We start from the raw sequence: 20,708 nt of genomic DNA on the forward strand, positions 1-20,708 counted from the left end.
ATTTGGGAAGCACATGGAAGAAAGAGGGAGAACATATTGTTACACAAGCAGAAATCCTTGCACTGGGTTTGTTTTGTTTTGTTTTTGCAGTGGGATGATCACATAGCACCATGTTGGATAGAACCATCAGGCACTTGGGACATCAACACTCTGTCAACCTAGTACACTGACTAGCAGGAGCTGTCCAGGGTGCCTCCCAGTCCTACTTAGAGATGTGGGGATTGAACCTTATGGCACCACCTGCTTGCAAGGAAAATGCTCTGCCCATGGAGCTGTATATTAAATCTGGAAAAGCCAGAGACTAGCGAAATGGTAGTGTGGGTGGTTGACCCCTTTGTTGCCTGCTGCTTCCTCAGTGGTGGAGAGAAGTGATCCTTCCCTTTTGGCTGCAGCCACTTGTGGCACTGAATGCTGCTCTGAAAGGTCCCTGAATGTTCAGTAGCACAAGGGGCTGCAGTAGGAAGGGGCCTATTATTACTCATGGGTGGAGCTCAGTGGGCCTGAGGGAACAACAGGCTGATCCAGTATAAGGCGTTTCCATCTGTTCAGGGGATGGGTGGGCAGGCAGGGGAGACCTGAAAGGTTATAGAAAGGACTCTGGATACCCACCAGCACCATGGAATTTCACGAGAATATTCCTGACCTGTGTGCAGTACTTGATCCTTTCCAGAATGGTGGAGAAGTTGGGTCGGTACTCGGGACTATGCTGCCAACACTGCGTCATGATCCGGTAACTTGGAGAAGAAGGGCAAAACAAAACCAACAGCAGGAAGATGAAGAGGGTAAAAATTACCTAGTTGTTCATTCCCTTTTGCACTTCAAAACCATGACTTTACTTTTGTGGGCCCTTCAGGATTAATGATTCAGGTCACAAGTAGTTCTCTGTCTTTGAGGTGACCCATCTGCAAAAAGCCAGAAATGGAGGGGGGCAGGGGTGGTGGACTCTGTCCTACAATGGGCAAGTTCCCAGCTGGTGGGAAAACATCTGACAACAAGACCATATAATATAATAGACCATTATTATTATTATTATTATTTTAAAAAAACTTATTTAAGAGATGCAATTAACTTTCACAGCAAATACAGTGAGGAATGTTCCTTGTTTTCTCTTCCTGGTACCCTCTGAAGAAGTCAGAGAGAGGCAGGTGGTGGCAGAAGGAGAAAGAGGTTGGGATGTGGGTTGGACAGGCAGGCTGCTGATCCAACCAGCCCTTTCAAAGGCATCCCTTGGGCTTTAAAAATCAGGTCTGCAAGTGCTGGATATTTTTGTTCCAGGAAAAAGGCTCCCCAGTCCTGGAGCAGACCGTTCTCACTGGCCTTATTTTGTAAAAATGAAGGCATACTCACACCGGCCCTGGGCAGTTCTTGGGTGGATCCATTCTTCCCCCACTGGTGACAAACTCCAGGACTTCCTGGTTGGTTTTGCAAGGGTAAGGCATATAGCCCAGGGAGAAGATCTCCCAAAGCAGAACTCCAAAGGACCTAGCAGAGAACCAGTGAATGCAATCCATTATCCTCCAGCCAGCACCTTAATAGTTTTAGAGTTGCAAAGCACATGGCATGATGCTGCCCTTTCCTTTGCTTCTGTGGCCTCTGCCTTGGCTGGTCAGATCTTAGCCTTCCTCTCAAGGAGTTTGAAGAATCAGAAATGTGTTGGCAGGACCTTCTTAGGGTGGGGTGCTATCTGCCTAGTGGTCCCACACTAAAAACCCTCCCTGCTTCTCAGTCCTCAGATCAATCACTGCAAGCCTATTGCTGCTGAACTGCTCATCCACACTTCTCTCAAGCCAGAGTTTAGGCAAAGGCAACTAGTTAAATACTGTTTCCGCAGCAACAGCCCAGCACTTTCAAATAACACTGGCCTCGTTGTGAATTCATAGGATCAATTTCAAAATGCATAGCAAGCATCTTCTCCAAAGACCATTGGTCTACCTAACTCAGTAGAGGCCTCATTCACACATCACTTGAAACCTCATTTAAGCTTCAGTGTGGATTAAAGATGAATGAACAGCATGCTAGTATGCAAGGTGAAATCTCAGTGCTTTTACTCCTCCCCTGTTCCTGCTATTGTCAGAAGCTAAGCCTAGGCTTAGCCTGATGTCTGAGCCTGGGCTTGTGGTTTGTTTCCCCAAAATCAGTGGCAGTGCAAAGGCATTTCTTACCAGGTGTCAGTCTTGGAGGTGAATATTCCTTCCAGGAAAGCCTCTGGAGGCATCCACTTGACTGGGAGCATGGCTCTCCCTCCTTTGCGGTAGTAGCTTGCCCTGGCAGGCCAAAGAAAAAGAGATGGGGAAGGGGAAATTAAAGCCCACAGAAGTAGCTGAGTAAGAAATGCTCCGGTTATCTCTCGCTTGGACTACTGCAAGGCACTCTATGTGGGGCTACCTTTGAAGGTGACCTGGAAACTACAACTAATCCAGAATGCGGCAGCTAGACTGGTGACGGGGGGCAGCCGCCGAGACCACATAACACCTACATTGGCTCCCAGTACGTTTCCGAGCACAATTCAAAGTGCTGGTGTTGACCTTTAAAGCCCTAAACGGCCTCGGCCCAGTATACCTGAAGTTGCGTCTCCACCCCCATCGTTCAACCTGGACACTGAGGCCCAGCGCCGAGGGCCTTCTAGCAGTTCCCTCACTGCCAGAAGCCAAGCTACAGGGAACCAGGCAGAGGGCCTTCTTGGTAGTGGCACCCGCCCTGTGGAACGCCCTCCCACCAGATGTCAAAGAGAACAACAACTACCAGACTTTTAGAAGACATCTGAAGGCAGCCCTGTTTAGGGAAGCTTTTAATGTTTGATGCATTATGGTATTTTAATATGTTGTTGGAAGCCGCCCAGAGTGGCTGGGGAAGCCCAGCCAGATGGGCGGGGTATAAATAAATTATGATGATGATGATGATGATGATGATGATGATGATGATGATGATGTAAAGGCCTGGTCTTCCCCACATTCCAGCGTATACACAGGAAATGCAGTTAACACAAACAAATTTGAGTTTCTTTGGAAAGGCAGGAACACACATTTCTTCTAACTGCATAGAACACAGGGCGATCGCTGCTTTATACCGAGTCAGACCCATTGGTCAATCTCAGTATTGCCTGCACTGACTGGCAGTGGGATTTCAGGCAGGGAGTGTTTCACGGCCCTACCTGGGGACACCGAGGCTTGAACCTCAGAACTTCCACATCCAAGGCCGATGCTCTACCCCCTGAGCTACAGCCTTGCCTGCTTTTTTTTGCCTTCTGCCACTCGGGGACATATTGTTGCTCTTTCTCCTACAATGAAGTGTGTCTGAGATCAAGCTACAGGAGGAGGGTTGCTTCAAGCACTGCCATGACAGTTGTGGGTTAGGCAAGATGTGTTGAGAAAAAGAACAAGAAAACTGGTTGCAGTTAAGAACACAAGAACAGCTCTGCTGGATCTGGCGAATGGCTCTCGTCCTGCAGTTTCCAGCAGGTAGTATTCACAAACATACGGACCATGCTTGATGTCAGACATGCATACAGTGGTACCTCGGGTTACAGACGCTTCAGGTTACAGACTCCGCTAACCCAGAAATAGTACCTCGGGTTAAGAACTTTACTTCAGAATGAGAACAGAAATTGTGCTCTGGCGGCGCAGCGGCAGCAGGAGGCCCATTAGCTTAAAGTGTTACCTCAGATTAAAAACAGTTTCAGGTTAAGAACAGACCTCCAGAATGAATTAAGTTCTTAACCCAAGGTACCACTGTACATGGCACTGAAGGGATGTGGTAGGTTTGGCTTCCCTGCCCCCTATTGCTTTTATATCTTACCTGTAGATATCCCGGGCCATTCCGAAGTCGCCAATTTTAGCTACTCGCCCTGGCCCAGTGCAGGTCAGAAGGCAGTTTCTTGCAGCGATATCCCTGTGAAAGGACACAGAAGCATGAGGTGGAAGCCGGGGATTTTGAAGTTCAAGTGGGCACCGTAAATACACACTTAAGGAAGCCATTACACAAAGCACTCACTTCTGCAAGGACAGGCCCTCCTGTACTGCTGGCAAGTTGTTTACATTTTCTTATTCGAATGCCGTTTACCATGAATGACTACTACTTGAATGACAGGGGCAAGGGAGCGAGTCTTGATCCCATTTGAAATTAACCCCCAAATAAAAGCTTTTAGAAAGCTGCAAGAGGACCATGACTGGTGGGACTTCTGGTTGCTGATCAAAAAGGGTCACTTATCTCTCCAAGCACTCCCTCTCCTCTTGCGCCTTTTCCTACTTGAAGAAAAATGGAACAAGAAACTGAGCAACTCTCTTGTTATTTTTTTAATGGCAGACGCAGAGATGGAGCTTGTAAGCAGGGAAACCTCTGAGATCTGCCATTTGAAGTGGCTGTTTTGCCACTTCACCCTAAGGCTAGTTCTGGTTTATGGCAGATTTGTTAGGAGAGGAGGGTTTCCTGGACTGAATCGGGATACTCCTTCCCCACCCACAGTTAAATCAGCATAGGCCTCTTCACACGCTACAGTCTAGTAAGGGCATCTCTTTTATCACACTCGTTATTGTGACGTTAACATATGAGAGTGCTGGAGATGAAATAGTTAAACAGGTTACCGAATCAGAACCCAGGAGGTTGGAATCAGAGGGACTATAAAACCAGCTCTGGGAGGGGTGAAGAGGGGGAGTTCATTGGGAGTTGGGTGGTTGGTTGGAGTGGGAGTGAATTGGGATAGAGTCTGTGGGTAGGTTGAGTTAGTGTAGCAAAATAAACTGAGTCAGGAACAGTTAGGAGCTAGGAAGACAAGTAAATATCTGAGAGGTGGTTTAGTGAGTGAGAGCAGGTAGCGGAAGTTATAGGCTGGATAGGCACCCCATGATTGTAATTGACTGAGACTGTTTATGAAACCACACGCTTGTTAAACTGCAATAAATAAACAAGTTTATGTTCCAGTCTAACCCTGACTGGACACAGTATTTTACTAGGTAGGGCCTGCGTGGTGGCAGCGAGAAATAAAGTGGTGGCACAGGGACCAATAGACGGTGAAACGTCCGGGGACCCTGTGTGATCACCACAGTTATCTATCCTTTTTTTTTTTTAAGCTACTGAAGTTGGCATCTCTAAATACAGGAGTGCTACTTATGCTGTTTTAATACAGCAATAGTCTCCTATACTTCATTTATGGGCAAAGCTTGTTATAGATAGGCCTAGATATTCACATCTACAAATGTCTACAAACTCTAAACCAGGGGTCAGCAAACTTTTTCAGCAGGGGGCCAGTCCACTGTCCCCCAGACCTTGTGGGGGGCCGGACTATTTTTTTTTTTGGGGGGGGAAATGAACGAATTCCTATGCCCCACAAATAACCCAGAGATGCATTTTAAATAAAATGCATTCTACTCATGTAAAAACACACTGATTCCTGGATCACCCGTGGGCTGGATTTAGAAGGCAATTGGTCCAGATCTGGCCTCTGGGCCTTAGTTTGCCTACCCATGTAATTTCAAGGATAAAAGGAATCCAGGAACATATGTTGCAACACTGCCATCTAGTGGGCAAAGATAAGATACACCGCTAGTACAGGAAGAAGGCTTCTCAAGATGAACGTTTGATACCAACGTAAGCAGATGGCTTATACTGAGTCAGACCACTGTTATTCCTAGCCCAGAACTGTTTACTCTGACTGGCTGTGGCTCTTCCTGGTTTCTGGCAGGGATCTTTTCTTACCAACTACCACCTGAACCTTTTAAATGGAGATGAAAAGGGTTGAACCTGTGACTTCCAGCATACGTAAAAGTATACTTTATCACTGAGATGTGGTTCACCTTTAAAAAGTTTTCAGAAGTATAAAGGAAACTTTATACATTTATCTGTTTCCCACTGAACTTCAGTAGAAATCCCACTCGCCTGTTACACGTTTTGTCTTTGAAAATAAAAGGTGGTTCCATTGTTTAACGACATGCAAATTCACACAATTTCCTTTGTTTTCACAAGGAAGTGAGACATACCCACGGCTAACACCTGATCCTTCAGTGGAATGAACAGGACTATCTCACGACATAACCATAACTAGCAGCAGTAGCTCATCAGCATGGAATGATCTAGGTTGCTAATGATGCACTTAGGGGGAATTAACCATTTGATAAAGATGCTGATAATGAGCTGGATGGAACTATGCAAAATGAGGCTTGCCTGGTGTCAGCCTCTGTGACATAGCTGCAAACTTTTCCCTTTTTTTTAAGGGGAAAATCCCTTATTCCGAATAGGATTCCTCGCAAGAAAAGAGAAAAGTTGACAGCTATGCTCTGTGACCATCTCTGCCTCTGTCTACATGGTTTTCAGGAATTCATTCTTTTTTCTACTTGGTATGGAATGAGTTTCAACCTGTTTTAAGGTATTATCTCAAAAACCACACTATGTCATTGCGTCAAAATCAATGTCAAATTCGAAAAACAAAGTTTCTGTTTCAGATGGCACAACTCCAATTTGCCTTTGGAGCTGTTAAGCCTATTTTATTATTGTTTATTGAATTTATTCCCCACCCTTTTCTCCAAAGAGCCACAAGTTCAAGGTGGTGTACATGGTTCTTCTCCTTTCTCATTTATTCCACACAGCAGCCCTGTGAGGGAGGTTAGACTGAGAGGCAGTGAGTGGGTTTCATAGCCGAGTGGGGATTTGAACCCCTAGTCTCCCTAGTATGAGGATGCGGGTGGGTTACTCCCTAGTCTGACAACCTTAACCACTACACCACACTGGCTTCCCTCTGAATAACACATCTATGCCTCTTTGGAAAACAAGCCAAGAAATACAGCACACGGGGAATCATTATACAGGTAAGCCTCTCTTACCTATGGATGAAGTGGTTCTCCTCCAGATACTTGCAACCACAAGCAATGTCCCTGGCTATATTCAGCAGGTCTTGCATTGCCAGAGTGGATGGCTGATTCTGCCCACGAGAGAGAGGGAAAACAAAGATTCAATATGCGTGAGACATGGGGTGTGAGACATGGGAGTCTGGAAGGCACCAGTTTGAGTGTCGTTTTTTACACTGAACGTTTCTGCTTCATGTCAGTTACACAACAAGGCTTTGGTCCACTCACATGATGAAGCTTATCTTCCTACCCGCCTCAACACATCTCTACTTCCTAACAGAATGAACTCCAGGAAGTCTGTAGTGAACAACTGTTTCATTCATGCTCCCTCGTGACCTGGAAATAGTCACTGGGTGGCTGGAGCTGGGCATCACCAGCAAGATCTCCAGAGCAGGGCAAGGGGAGAAGCGGTGGTTTACTCACCACCCGAGGCCGGTTCTGCCGAAGGAAGCTCTTCATATCTCCACCAGTCATAAGCTCCAACAGGATGAAGCGAGGCAAGGTCTGCAGGCTCACCCCAATGCACTGCACAATATTCTGGTGATTGAACTTGCTGAACCATCAGCCACCATGGAAGCATGGAAGAGAGGAGGGGGGGGGATGATTTCAGTGTTAGGCAGTCACTAAGATCCTTCACTTAATACCTTCCTAAACTCTGGTAAACTGAATGCTATCAGTCTCACAACTCTAGGAAGTTTTTGGATTTTAGACCTGAGTTGCTGCAACCCACAGGTTATATAGGAAGCTACCTTGCACTGAGCCAGACAGTTGATTTTTCTAGATCAGTGATCTCTACACCAGCCTGCCTTCTCCCGGTGTTTTGGCCTACAACACCCATGAGCCCCAGCCAGCATGGCCAAGGGTCAGGGATGATGGGAGTTGTAGTCCAAAACATATGGAAGGGTGGTCAACACCAACCAGCAACAGTCCGCCAAGATTTCAGGCAGGAGATGTGGGGCTTAGAACCTGGGACCTTCTGTATCCCAGGTATGTATACGAGGGATCTCCTTTAATGGAACTAAGGCCTTAAGCCACTAGTTCTACCAGAGAGCTACTTCGAGAAAGGGCTAGGGGAGGGCAGTGGGCCAGGCTCTCAGTGCTACTGTCCAAAGCAGTCTGCTGGCAAATCTTAAGGGCCAATGCTGTTTCCATAGACCTCTCTGTACGGGTACCCGTTGCTATCAATCAAGAGCAGGGTTTGGCCTATAGGTTGCCAGTTGCTGATCAAAGCCATTAAAGAATAAATAGAAGGAAGTTTGAGGGAATTGCTTACGCTCAGCAGGCATGATTAAGCACAAATATAGCACAAGAAATAAATTAATTGGAGTTGCGAGTTAACTGAACTGCTTTAAAACTTACTGCCTCTATATTTGAGTGTTCCCTGTTAGAAATGTACATGCAGCTTGAAAACACACATTAGCCCATCTCGCTCAGTAGACAGCAGTGACATTCCAGGTTTGCAGGCAGGAAATATTCCTGGCCCTACCTGGCGATGCTGGGGATTGGAGCCCTTGACCTTCAGCATGCAAAACAGGTGTTCTACCACTAAGCTATGACCCTTCCCCAGACCCTCTGGCAGCTTCCAGAGCATTGTGATTCAGCCGCACGCTGGCAAATTCAGGTTATGCAATTAAAATTGATTTGGGGCTCTTGTGCAACAAGCCTGCTTCCAAAAACTTGGGTTGTTTGTTTGCTTGCTTGCTTGCTTGCAGTAAGGAAAGTGATGGGAAATTAAGGGGAAGGCATGGGATGACAATCGATTGACATGATGTGATATAACCTCCCTGCAGAATGCACACTCAATAAACAGATTGTCTTGGAAGCCTCTGCTACGTTTTCTTCCATAATCTGAGCACTGGGCTTCTTTCTATAAATCAGCTTCTGTCAGAAATCAGTGATGTCTGCAGGGAGAATTAAGAGGATGAGGTAAGAAAGAAACACACCAGAGGGCAGTGAGAGATGTTTAGGGAAGTTTTTAATGACTGATGTTTTAATGAATTTTTAATCTTTTGTTGGAAGCCGCCCAGAATGGCTGGGGAAACCCAGCCAGATGGGCAGGGTATAAATTATTATTATTATTATTATTAGGAGGTACCCGAGGAAGGGAGAGGGCAAGGTCTTGAACCAGGGAATAGATTGCCACAATCCTATTTTGAACTTGACTTGTGGTATCTCTGCCAAAAAGGTCAACACTACCTCTGTCTTAGAGGAATGCATTATGTTATTCAAGCAATAAAATGAAATTTCTTTCAATACCATCTGTGTTTTTCTGGCACCCACAAGACAAGCACTCACAGCAAAACTTCCTTAAGAGGTAAGGTGGGGTGAGATGTGAACTTATGGTTTCCCCATGAGTGGGAGCAGCTAACAAATCAAACAAATGTGAAATTATCTCCAGGCAGATTTAAAAAAACCCCCACACAAACAAAATGCATGAGCACTCTTTTGCCCAGCCTTGTCACTCAATGTGTCAGTTTGTGAGAGAGGCAGACAGTTGGCATCTGTTTGATCCTTGTGGCTTGTTGGAGCTGGAGGGTGCGGTGGGTGGGTCAAAGGCACCCTCCCTCAACTGCCTCCAGGAGAGTTTTTATTCCAAACACAGCAATTACGGTTGATCCGCCTAGCCATAAATAATGCAATCCCTCACACTCACTTGGCACTCGGGACGTGTAAAAACCTGCAAGGCTATTGACTAAGGTGTGTCTCTCTCTTCTAGTCAAGTGGAACAAAACAAGCTGTAGTCAAGGGGAACAAACTTCGGGAATATCTATCAGGAAGAATCACCTCAAGCCCATCTTTGGGCTCACCTAGAACACAAACACCTCATGCCATGGGAAAGACAAGTTCCTACATAAGCTCTAAAGTGAGCCCTGTACTGCAGGGGTTGCCCATCTGGGGCACTCTAGATGTTGCCAAATTCCAAGGCCCATCACCCCCCCCCAGCCAGTATGGCCAGTGGTGAGGGTTGATGGGAGTTGCAGTCCAGCAACACCTGAAGTAATGCATTGGTAATGCATTACCCAGTACTCCCCCCCCAAAAAAATGTTTAGGGGGTACTCTCATTTTGACTCAAGAATATCACCGGGAAAGGAAATGAAGCCGCCATCGGAGGTGGTAACAATGAAACTGACCAATCACCGTGCTAGATTCCAACTCCTACTTCACACATTAAACGCTTGCTTCTGTCTGAGACTCGGGAAACACTGTGACAGGAAATGAGGCTGCCATTGGGGGTAGCAACGGAACTGACGATTCACCATGCAAGAGAAGAAACTAATATTTTTTTTTTTAAAAAAATTGTTTCTTCTCCTGTTAAGATTCACAAAATGTTAAGGAGTATGCGTCCCCCTGCGCCCCCCACCAAAAAGCACTGGCATTACCCTGTGGCAATGCACGGACAATGTTGTGAAGAGCACCCATGCACATTCAGCAACTCCCAGACAGGCACCCATGCCAAACACAGATATTAAGGGGGCAAGGCCAATGGGGATGTGAGTGGCACATGTGCCGAGGTCCCACTGCTCCTTCATGCAATATCCCTGCATGTGAGTAAGATAACTGGGATTCGTTTTCCTCTGTCTTATGGCCCACTATCCCATGTCTCCTGGAAAAAGAAGCTGCTGACAGATTAGCGACTCAACAGCTTGTGTTTAGAACAGGAGTCAGCAAAGTTTTTCAGCAGGGGGCCGGTCCACTGTCCCTCAGACCTTGTGGGGGGGGGCTGGACTATATGTTCGGGGGGGGGGGGGGATGAACGAATTCCTATGCCCCACAAATTACCCAGCGATGCATTTTAAATAAAAGGACACATTCTACACATGTAAAAACACGCTGATTCCCAGACCGTCCGTAGGCCAGATTTAGAAGGTGATTGGGCTGGATCTGGCCCCCAGGCCTTAGTTTGCCTACCCATGGTTTAGAACGTCTTAGCTGAACCTTGGTATACTCCTAACCTTCCTGTCTCCTTTTGTTGTTCCTGTTTCTACACTGCAATCCCAAGCATGTTTACTCAGAATTAAATCCTACTCTGTTCACTGGCGCTTACTCTGAGGCAAAGATTGGGGGGAATGTAATGCCAGTCAGTTCCTAGGCCTCTGTGGCCTGCGAATCCTGCCCAATCCTGCTGGTTTGCCTGGCTCCTTTGCCTGTCTGCCTTGCATTTTTCTGGTCCTGTCTAAATCTGCCTCCTTGATCAATCCCCACTCCTTATGTGTTGCTTATGCTAGTGAGCCTGACGGTCTCTGTGTTTTCAGTAATTTTAGCAAGTTGTTGTTCCACATCCAGCAATAATTTCTGTGGTATGGGTTTAGAAATTCTTTCCTGGTGAAATAATGACTTTGCTTCATACCTCGATGTAATTTTGGCTCCAAGAAAGGACCCTGTTATTTTCCTGTATGGTGCTTTAGTGCTGCTTCCTCTTTTGTATTATGGTGCTTCAATGTTCTTGTTTAACAACATTTTCATTTGTTGTATTGTAATTTTAACTTTTTGTAAGGCAACCAAAGAACCCTAGGCAAGAAGGCTAATTCCAAGAATAAGCCAAACCTTTAATCCTGAACTGCCAAATGCAATACAATTATTATTTGTATGCTGCTAGGTTCTTTGAGCACATACAGTCTATCAGGTTGTTGTTTTTTTACATCCATTAGAAGCTCAGAGATAGGCATGCCACTAGGGTGGGACATTAGACACACTTGTGAGTCTCAAAAAGGGTATCAAAGAACATTCATTATACCGAAAGTTATTTTAGAAATTCTATATGGAATAATTAAGCTTGTTTTTAAGACATGGGTTTTTGAGGGATAGGCTAGATATCTATTTGTGCAGAATATACAATGCTGCCATAAACAGAGTCAGGCTATTTGTCAGTCAAGTATAGTATAGTATAGTATACTATACTCAACTCTTGAGGGGGGAACAATTATCCAGGGCCTCTGGCAGAGACAGGATTTTCCTGCCATCTTACACCTGATCCATTTCAATGGGACTGAACCTGAGATCGTCTTTAGGCAAAACATCATGTGTTCCATCACTGTGCTACGGCCACTGAGCTGTGAGGACGGCATACCAGGAAGACTGGCCCACCTGCATCTTCCTATTGCTCCATATGCGGAAGACTGATGCTACAGAGCACATTCAGCCACTGAATGTTATTGATGAATTGGAGGCATGTGAAACTGAACAGCAATGGTTTTTACACAACGCTTTCTCAGCAGGAGCAGTCTGAGCAGTGTGAGCTTAGAAATTCAACAGGACCCTTCTTCAAGGTCCACAATCATTTGCAATGTGCATTATTCCCGGTTCCGGGGGCGGGGGGCGGGGAGGGAACAGAGAACTGGGAAACTCAATTTCAGCAACCCTTCTAAAATATTTATCCTGGTTCACTATCTATGTATCTTGGCCCTGAATTGATTTTATGTAAGTGCTGTTGTTTTAAACTGTTTTTATATTTATCATTTTTTAATATATATGCAATTGTTTTGTGCTAGCGTTTTTATAGATGCAATTGTTTTAACTTTTTATATGTGGTATTATACTGCAAATCGCCTCATGGGGAAAATGCCTCATAAATGTAAGAAATAATAATAATTAAATATTCAGCACGATATGCACCTTTTAAAGGTTTCTGCTGCTGAAAACAAAGCAAGCCGATAATAGAGTCTCCTGAGACATATTTTATTTTCTAGCTATGTTTTTGTTAACTTCAAGGCAGAATTTTTTTAAACACACCTGATTATCAGTGCTTCCATTAGGAAATCCATCTCGTCCTGTTCAGAACAGATTTCTGGCAACGTCTATTGAGAAGGAGAAGAAAAAGCTGAACCCATTACAAAGAAAATAAATTCCTGGCAGGAGAAAACGAGGAGCTGGAAGAGCTGAAGTCATTAATCAGAGCATTTCTTGTCTTCATTTTGTCCTGTGTTTTATCCTGCAAACACCCCCAAGGAACCTAACACAATTAAAATACAATAAAAAAATCTAACAACCCTGAAAACAAATCTTAAAACACAGTATTCTAACTTAGATGCCCTTTGCACGCATCTGATACTTAAGCCTCATTATCTATAACAAAGTATATTCTGATTCACAATAGTGTGAATTTTAGGGAACTATTCTGTGGAGTTTCTGAACAGGAATAATGGCGAGGGAAGGAGGAGGGGAATAAGGGTGGAATATTTATATTCAAGTGGGTTTTGGGAGAATTTTTATGCTCACCCACACAAAGGCTGGCTACAATCTGTCTCTGTATTATAAAAAAATGGATGAAAGAAAATACGATTTTGCTCCATTTCTTCTGTTAGTTCTATATTTCAGGGGTGAACTCACTTTCTTTGCAAGGGCTACTCACAAAACCCAGATGAATCTAGACAACTCCCCTGCCAGTTTCCCACTGCAAGGAAATGGAGGGACTGGTGGCAGGAGAGCTCCCAACCCAGCCCCCTTCCTTCTGCCACCCCCCACAGGTCACTCTGCCGGCCCTTCCTCCTCTCTACCCTCCACCAAGTCCCATGGAGAAAAAAAATCCTGCACAGCAGTAAATGTATAGTAAGTTATTTCCTGCTGGAAAGCGTGCCACTTGTAGTCAAGTTTCACAATCCTCAGTAGCAAAGGTGGTTCTTGGTATCATTTGCTGCCAGAGAAAAGGCTTGCTGGGCCTCTTTGGAGCCCTCCTCAGCCTGATAACCCTTCCCTCTTCTCCAAGGTATGCTTTTACATCAGGGAAGTAGGAGTACTGGCAGGGAGGGCAAAGGTGAGTTGCAAGGCCTAATTTGAGGTGGACTTGCTTGAGAAGGCTGTTCCTCTTCCGAATTGATTTCACAAGCAGGTGTGATCACATTTTTGAAGACCCATGCTTCAAACAATAATCCAAACCCATCAATCAATTATTATCTTAATTGGAGGCCCTTGTCCTAGTGCTCCCTCCACCACTTTTGGACATCTGAGTCACTTCTACAGAGAGAGGAACTTTTCTGTGGTGGCATCAACATAAATTTGCTTCTTTATGCTTTCTACAGTTATTTTGCGACACTAAGTCTGGGTTTCTTTTTCAATGACTTACCGGTATTTTATATTGTTTTTAATTGATCTGTAAGTCATATTCGCTACCACTGTGGCAGAAAAGTGGGATAAGGATCTCACGAAGGAATACAATAGCAAACAAAAATCTTATTTCTGCTTATTAATGTGCACACCGACCTTGATAGCCACTTGTAGTGGGCTGGGATCCCCGGTGATTCCGACCACTGTTCCTTTGTAAACTTCACCAAATGCCCCGTGTCCAAGTGCCCTGAAAGCGGGGGGGGACATACATTACCTCGTGCACAACCCATGAGTGTGTTAAGCAAACACTGCTGTATTCCCAAAAGAAGGAAGATCCAGTGCTGTCTGCTACAGGGTAACTTTCCTTGTGAGGAAAGAGTGCTCAAATCTTACTCTGTTTTGGGATGTTTGTTTACAAATATACAACTTAAGCACTGAGTATCAGTCAAGTATCCAAGCAGCCCTGGTGTGTGTGTGTGTGTGTGTATTTGTTTGACAAATTCCTCAAGGCAGTGGCCACCAGGTAAAGGGAAAGGTACCCCTGCCCGAACGGGCCAGTCTTGACAGACTCTGGGGTTTGTGCGCCCATCTCACTCAAGAGGCCGGGGGCCAGCGCTGTCCGGAGACACTTCCGGGTCACGTGGCCAGCGTGACAAAGCTGCATCTGGCGAGCCAGCGCAGCACACGGAACGCCGTTTACCTTCCCGCTGGTAAGCGGTACCTATTTATCTACTTGCACCCGGGGGTGCTTTCGAACTGCTAGGTTGGCAGGCGCTGGGACTGAGCAGCGGGAGCGCACCCTGCCACGGGGATTCGAACCGCCGACCTTTCGATCGGCAAGCCCTAGGCGCTGAGGCTTTTACCCACAGCGCCACCCACGTGGGTATTTGTTTGACAAATTCCTCAAGGCAGTGGCCACCAGGTATTAAATGCTATTAGGCAAGCATCTCAGAAACCACTTTACATGAGATTTTTAAAAAGTCAGTTTGGGCTCTCCAAAGAACGTACTTAAAGCCATTATCTTACAAAGCCAGTCTTTCAAAATAACAAGATGGGACACATTCGTAGGAAATAAAACTGGGAAGCCATAATCAAATCTTGTTACTTTCCATTGGAACCCTGTGGCTCTGCAATTCAAAAAAGAGCAAGTTTGCTGCCGAGAAAACAGGGTACTGTTGCTGCTAAACAACAACAATCCTGCATTAATAGACTACTTAAATCCCATTGAGGTTTCTAGTCAGAAATGAGATGAGATTTGGGCAAAACCTGAAACAACAGTTGGTAGAGCATGAGACTCTTAATCTAAGGGTCTTGGGTTTGAACCCCATGGTAGGCAAAAGTTTCCTGCATTTCAGGGATTTGGACTAAATGATCCTCATAACTCTACCACTCCATGATTCCAAATTCCAGTTCCTGCCTATGTTCCCATTTCTCTGCCTCTGCTCATGCATCTGCAGAACTCATGCCTCCTCCACCCCAACCTGCCCATGCTCTGAGATCAGCAACTGAGGTTCCTCCATGAGCTCCCTCATGAAAAGTGAGGCAAATGGTAAATGGAGAGAGGACCGTTACACACCAGCCCGCTCTGGTGATGAGATCATCATCTCAACCAAAGCCCTGCCATCAAATATGAGGCAGGTGGCAACTGAAGAGAGAGAGCCTTCTTGGTGGTGGCATCCTGTTTATGAAATTCACTCCTTAAAATAGAGAGGATTGTCTGGAGTCTGCTATCCTCACAGTGTCATGCAAAGACTGTTTCATTCCTTTGAACATTTTCTGTTTCAGCCTGACACCCGGAGAGGTGGGGAAGGATATCCAAATCTAAAGTATGCAAAGAAACCTTAAGCAATGTGTGCAACACATTCTGCACTAACTTAGTGGATAGAAATGGTCTTCATTTCAGGTATAACTGAGTGCTGTGCAGGTCTATTTGTATAATCAAAGCATTTGGTACAGGATTAGGGTAACATCCTAAGCCTGCTGGTTAGCCTGTTGACATCAGAGCCACTAGTACTGTGGTACCTCGGGTTACTTATGCTTCAGGTTACATACGCTTCAGGATACAGACTCCACTAACCCAGAAATAATACCTCGGGTTAAGAACTTTGCTTCAGGATGAGAACAGAAATCACGCGGCGGCAGCGGGAGGCCCCATTAGCTAAAGTGGTGTTTCAGGTTAAGAACAGTTTCAGATTAGGAACGGACCTCCAGAACAAATTAAGTACGTAACCAGAGGTACCACTGCATTAAAATAACACCCCAACCTCTGCTAGGATTCCTCTTCCTACGTTAGCAAGAAGAAGAGAGAGCCTTCTTGGTGGTGGCATCCTGTTTATGAAATTCACTCCTTAAAATAGAGAGGATTGTCTGGAGTCTGCTATCCTCACAGTGTCATGCAAAGACTGTTTCATTCCTTTGAACATTTTCTGTTTCAGCCTGACGTTAGCAAGAAGAAGGCATTACCGGAGAAGGGAGATGTTCTTCCGTGGGATCTCCTTGAGTTCGCTGAGACTGGCTGCCTTTCCTGCAAAGCTGTAGTTGGGGTTGTAATCCGTCATGATAGTGGAAGTGCGGATTTTGCTCAGATTATATTCTGGGCTTTGGAGACGGGCCCTGGCTCCTTCAAGCTGCTTCTTCTTATGGTGGTAAACTGAAGAGAAAAGTTCACAGAGATTAAAGACTGAAATAACCAACCTCTGGAAAGAGCAAAGTAATGCCCATAATAACTTTCCAATGTTTCACCTGGACGTTCTTTAGACTATTTAAACCCTGGTTTTTTTAGGCAGGATTTGCTCATTTATTGTGATAATTTTTGTTGAATCATAGATAAGCAAGCCTGTCTAGGTCATCAATGCCCCAGAGGTCAATCTATAAAGTATTTTCCAAACATTCCTGGTAGAAAGCCACAAGAAAACCTCTAAGCAGATTACAAAAATATAAAACAAAACATTACAGTAATATTAAAATTCTCAATAAAAATAATTAAACACAGGGATCTGAAAGCACTCAAAAATGACTAAAAAGAAGCCAAAAAGAGATAAAATACATGAAACTTCTAGATGCATGGATAGGCTTGCCTAAGCAAAAATGTTTCAAGCAGAAATAACTTTAGTTCCTGAAATATTTGTCACTGTGAGGTTCTGTTGCAAAAAAAATCAGCCACCTGTGAATTTGCAGAACATAAAAATGACAAAATAGAAAAGCTACACTGTTCAATCAATCTCAGAAACACTGGTCTTTATGCTTCTGTAAAATCCCTGATGAGAAAGGCAACTTGTGACCCTTTTTCAAAGGTGAAAAAAATAATCCAGAAACATCAAAACACACTGATTATGTGTTGCTTGTGGCTAATAACAGATCTGAGAGGTAATTTGGATTGCAACAATGTGACACATATGCATACAAAGCTCTGATCAGCCCCCCCCCCCCGGCCATATACACAGGTATTTTGTGTAAGAAATTTGGTCAGGAGATCTAATTATACAGCTCCCACAAAACATTTAGGTAGACCTGAAAGGTGGGCTAGGGCTTTGAATGTAAATGCAAACATAGCTTGCTGAATTATTTTCACTTTAGAAAAGGGTCCTTGGGTCAAAACATTGTCAGGAATATTTTACTGAGACAAGCCTTTTTTTAAAAAAAGCTTGATCAAACAGTGCAGATTTATAACAAAGATTTTCTAGTTCATATTTTCTGTATACCACACCTGTCAAGTAAGAGATGGGATTTATTGTCCCAGCAGTGCTGACCCTTGCTGCTAAAACATGCCATACTTTGAATCTATTCCCACATCTTTGTAAGTGGCTTGCTCCCCAGAGGCAGCAATGACAGGTTGACCTCATTCACTTGAAATCATAGAGTTGGAAGGGACCCAAGGGCCATCTAGTTCAACCTCCTGCAATGCAGGAATCACAGCTAAACCTCCACAACCTCACACTGTTGACTCATGTTAAGCTTGTGGTCCACCAAGATCCCTAGATCCTTTTCACATGTACTGCTAGTAAGCCAGGTGTCCCCCATCCTATATTTGTGCACCTGGTTCTTCCTGCCTAAGTGCAGAACCTTACATTTGACCCTATTGAAATTCATTTTGTCAGCTTGGGTCCAGTTCTCCAATCTGTTAAGGTCATTTTGAATTCTGATTCTGTCTTCTACAGCATTAGCTGCCCTTCCCAGTTTGGTGTCACCTGCGCATTTGATGAGCAGCCCCTCAATTCCTTCAACCAAGTCATTTATAAAGACATTGCACAACAACGGGCCCAGGACGGAACCCTGTGGCACCCCACTTTCCCCTTTTCCCCCAGGATGACGAAAACATTGCAGTGCTCAACTAACCAATAGGCTAGCAATGGAGGTGAAAGTTGTACATGTTCTACATCCTGTTCTCTCCCTTCTCCTTCCCCTTTTGTACCTTGAGTTTTAGAACGTGACCCTGTGTATAGGGACTGTTTATGCATTTATCTGGAAAGTGTGTTGCATTTTTATAAGTACACAATATGTTTATGACTACTATTGCGACTATTTTTATTAAAGAGTCCAATAATGCTTAGGTTCTGTGTGATGCTGAGGAGTCCACCTTTTTACATTGACTTCCAAACACTCGGCAGCCTTCACAGGATAAAGGGTAGGAAAAGGTCAGAAATGTGAATGGCCAAGGTGAGCAAATTCACCAAAAGAAGTATAATTGATGCTTCTTACCAAACGACAGGCTGCCGCAAGTGAGAGCCATTCCAAGCACCACAGTCACAGCAATCACAGCCAGGAGGAGTGAGAGAGGCAGTTGTCCTTCTGGGATAGGCTCACGGAGAACTGGTCAAAACAAAACTATAATTCTACATCATCATACGCCCACAGCTCCTATGCAATGTTTATGGCAAAGAGAACTGTCAACCACATTAGACCAAGAGTCCCATCTACTCCAGTGCTCTGTTTTCTAACTGTGGTCAATCACAGGACCCTGTGGATCTCATAAATTAGGGCTGGAGAATGTGCAGCTAGGTAGATGTTGCTGGACTACAATTCTGATCATCCCTGACTGCTGATCCTGCTGGCTGGGGCTGATGGGCATTGGAGAAGAGAAGAAGAGAATATAGTCATGGAGGGTTATAGCTTCTCCAGGTCTGCCATTAGCAGAGCAAAATGGAGATGGCCATCCCCGAGACTTGTAACCAGAGGTCTAGAACCTTTGAACGTGATGGGTTTCATTTAGATATTCTGATAAACAGCCATTGGTATACCTATCCCACAGAGGTAGTTATGACAGGATGGGCACATTGGTGACCAATAGATATCCTAGCAAAATCTAATAGCAATCAACAGTCATAAATCACCATGAAACAAACATGGTAATGAAACAAAATTAAATGGCTGCATCATTTTTAAGTCCATATGATTGCTAACCATGCACAAGAAGGGAGTCTTTATGGAAATAATGTACCCCAAATTATAAGATGCACTTCAGAAAACAATCTAGGTTAAGTCCAGTCAAAGGCAACCAGTCGAGGCTGTGTGGCGCTCAACTCGCTTTCAGGCCGAGGGAGCCAGCATTTGTCCACAGAAAGCTTTCCGGGTCATGTGACCAGCATGACTAAACTGCTTCTGGTGCAACAGAACACCGTGATGGAAGCCAGAGTGCACAGAAGTGCCATTTACCTTCCTGCAGCAGCGGTACCTATTTATCTACTTGCACTGGTGTGCTTTCAAACTGCTAGGTTGGCAGAAGCTGGGACAGAGCAACAGGAGCTCACTCCATCGCAGGAATTCAAACCGGTGAACTTCTTATCAGCAAGCCCAAGAGGCTCAGTGGTTTAGACCAGAGCACCACCCGCGTCCCTAGAAAATCTACCTCAGTATTGTCTACAATGAATGGCTGTGGCTGTCTAGGATTTCAGACAGGGCTCGCTCCCAGTCCTACCACTGAGCTATGTCCCTTCCCCTGGTTCATGGTATAAGGCTAGGAAAAAGCAAAGAAAGGATTATTTTTATATATATTGGGTGGATGTTCCACGTTTTACCTGTGCATGATACATTGTCACTGGCCAAGATGGACCCGACTGCACAAATACAGATGGGCAGGTGGGCGTCAGGAGCCAGCTTGCAGATACCTGACTGGCAGTGGCTGCAATTCACGTAGATATCAATCTCCACCTCACCATGACTCTCCATAACTAAATGAGAAGGAAATGGATACACACTAGAGTTTAGATTTTTCCTAAGCTCACATCTCAGACTAGATGATGCAGCTGTCATTCCCCAAGAAAGGGCAGATAGTGACTTTTGAGAACTTCCTTGTTATACCCCCTTATCTATTCTGTACTGCCTACCTAGTGGGGTAAGGTAAAGGGACCCCTGACCATTAGGTTCAGTCGCGGACAACTCTAGGGTTGCGGCGCTCATCTCGTTTATTGGCCAAGGGAGCCGGTGTACAGCTTCCGGGTCATGTGGCCAGCATGACTAAGCTGCTTCTGGCAAACCAGAGCAGCACATGGAAACACCGTTTATCTTCCTGCTGGAGCGGTACCTATTTATCTACTTGCACTTTGATGTGCTTTCAAACTGCTAGGTGGGCAGGAGCAGGGCCCGAACAACGGGAGCTCACCCTGTCGCAGGGATTCAAACAGCCGACCTGCTGATCAGCAAGCCCTAGGCTCTGTGGTTTAACCCACAGCGCCACCCGCTTCCCATATACCTTGTGGGGTAGGAGAGCTAAAAATAATGTCAATATATTTCACATCTGGCAACTAATATGCCCCTTTGGATCTGGATAGTGCATGGGTAAAGATAAAGGACCCCTAGATGGTTAAGTCCAGTCAAAGGCAACTATGGGGTTTA

The 20,708-nt window shown here is 45.0% G+C and overlaps 1 protein-coding gene across 4 annotated transcripts in view; it reads right to left on the reverse strand.

The window, feature by feature from the left end:
- LTK (leukocyte receptor tyrosine kinase) overlaps positions 1–20,708 on the reverse strand; it is a 114,480-nt gene that overhangs the window by 1,576 nt on the left and 92,196 nt on the right. For all 4 annotated transcript variants that reach the window (XM_082239347.1, XM_082239346.1, XM_082239345.1 and 1 more), the window contains 11 exons: positions 19,892–20,044; positions 18,576–18,686; positions 16,341–16,527; positions 14,034–14,124; positions 12,567–12,631; positions 7,260–7,389; positions 6,813–6,910; positions 3,796–3,888; positions 2,163–2,264; positions 1,348–1,482; positions 644–734 (listed from right to left, as the gene is read on the reverse strand). In XM_082239347.1, coding sequence (XP_082095473.1) covers positions 644–734; positions 1,348–1,482; positions 2,163–2,264; positions 3,796–3,888; positions 6,813–6,910; positions 7,260–7,389; positions 12,567–12,631; positions 14,034–14,124; positions 16,341–16,527; positions 18,576–18,686; positions 19,892–20,044 — 1,256 coding nt within the window. The remainder of the gene's footprint in view (positions 1–643; positions 735–1,347; positions 1,483–2,162; positions 2,265–3,795; positions 3,889–6,812; positions 6,911–7,259; positions 7,390–12,566; positions 12,632–14,033; positions 14,125–16,340; positions 16,528–18,575; positions 18,687–19,891; positions 20,045–20,708) is intronic.

The sequence above is a fragment of the Podarcis vaucheri genome (genome assembly GCF_965113315.1).
Source record: "Podarcis vaucheri genome assembly, chromosome: 1".
NCBI classification, from domain to species: Eukaryota; Metazoa; Chordata; class Lepidosauria; order Squamata; family Lacertidae; genus Podarcis; species Podarcis vaucheri.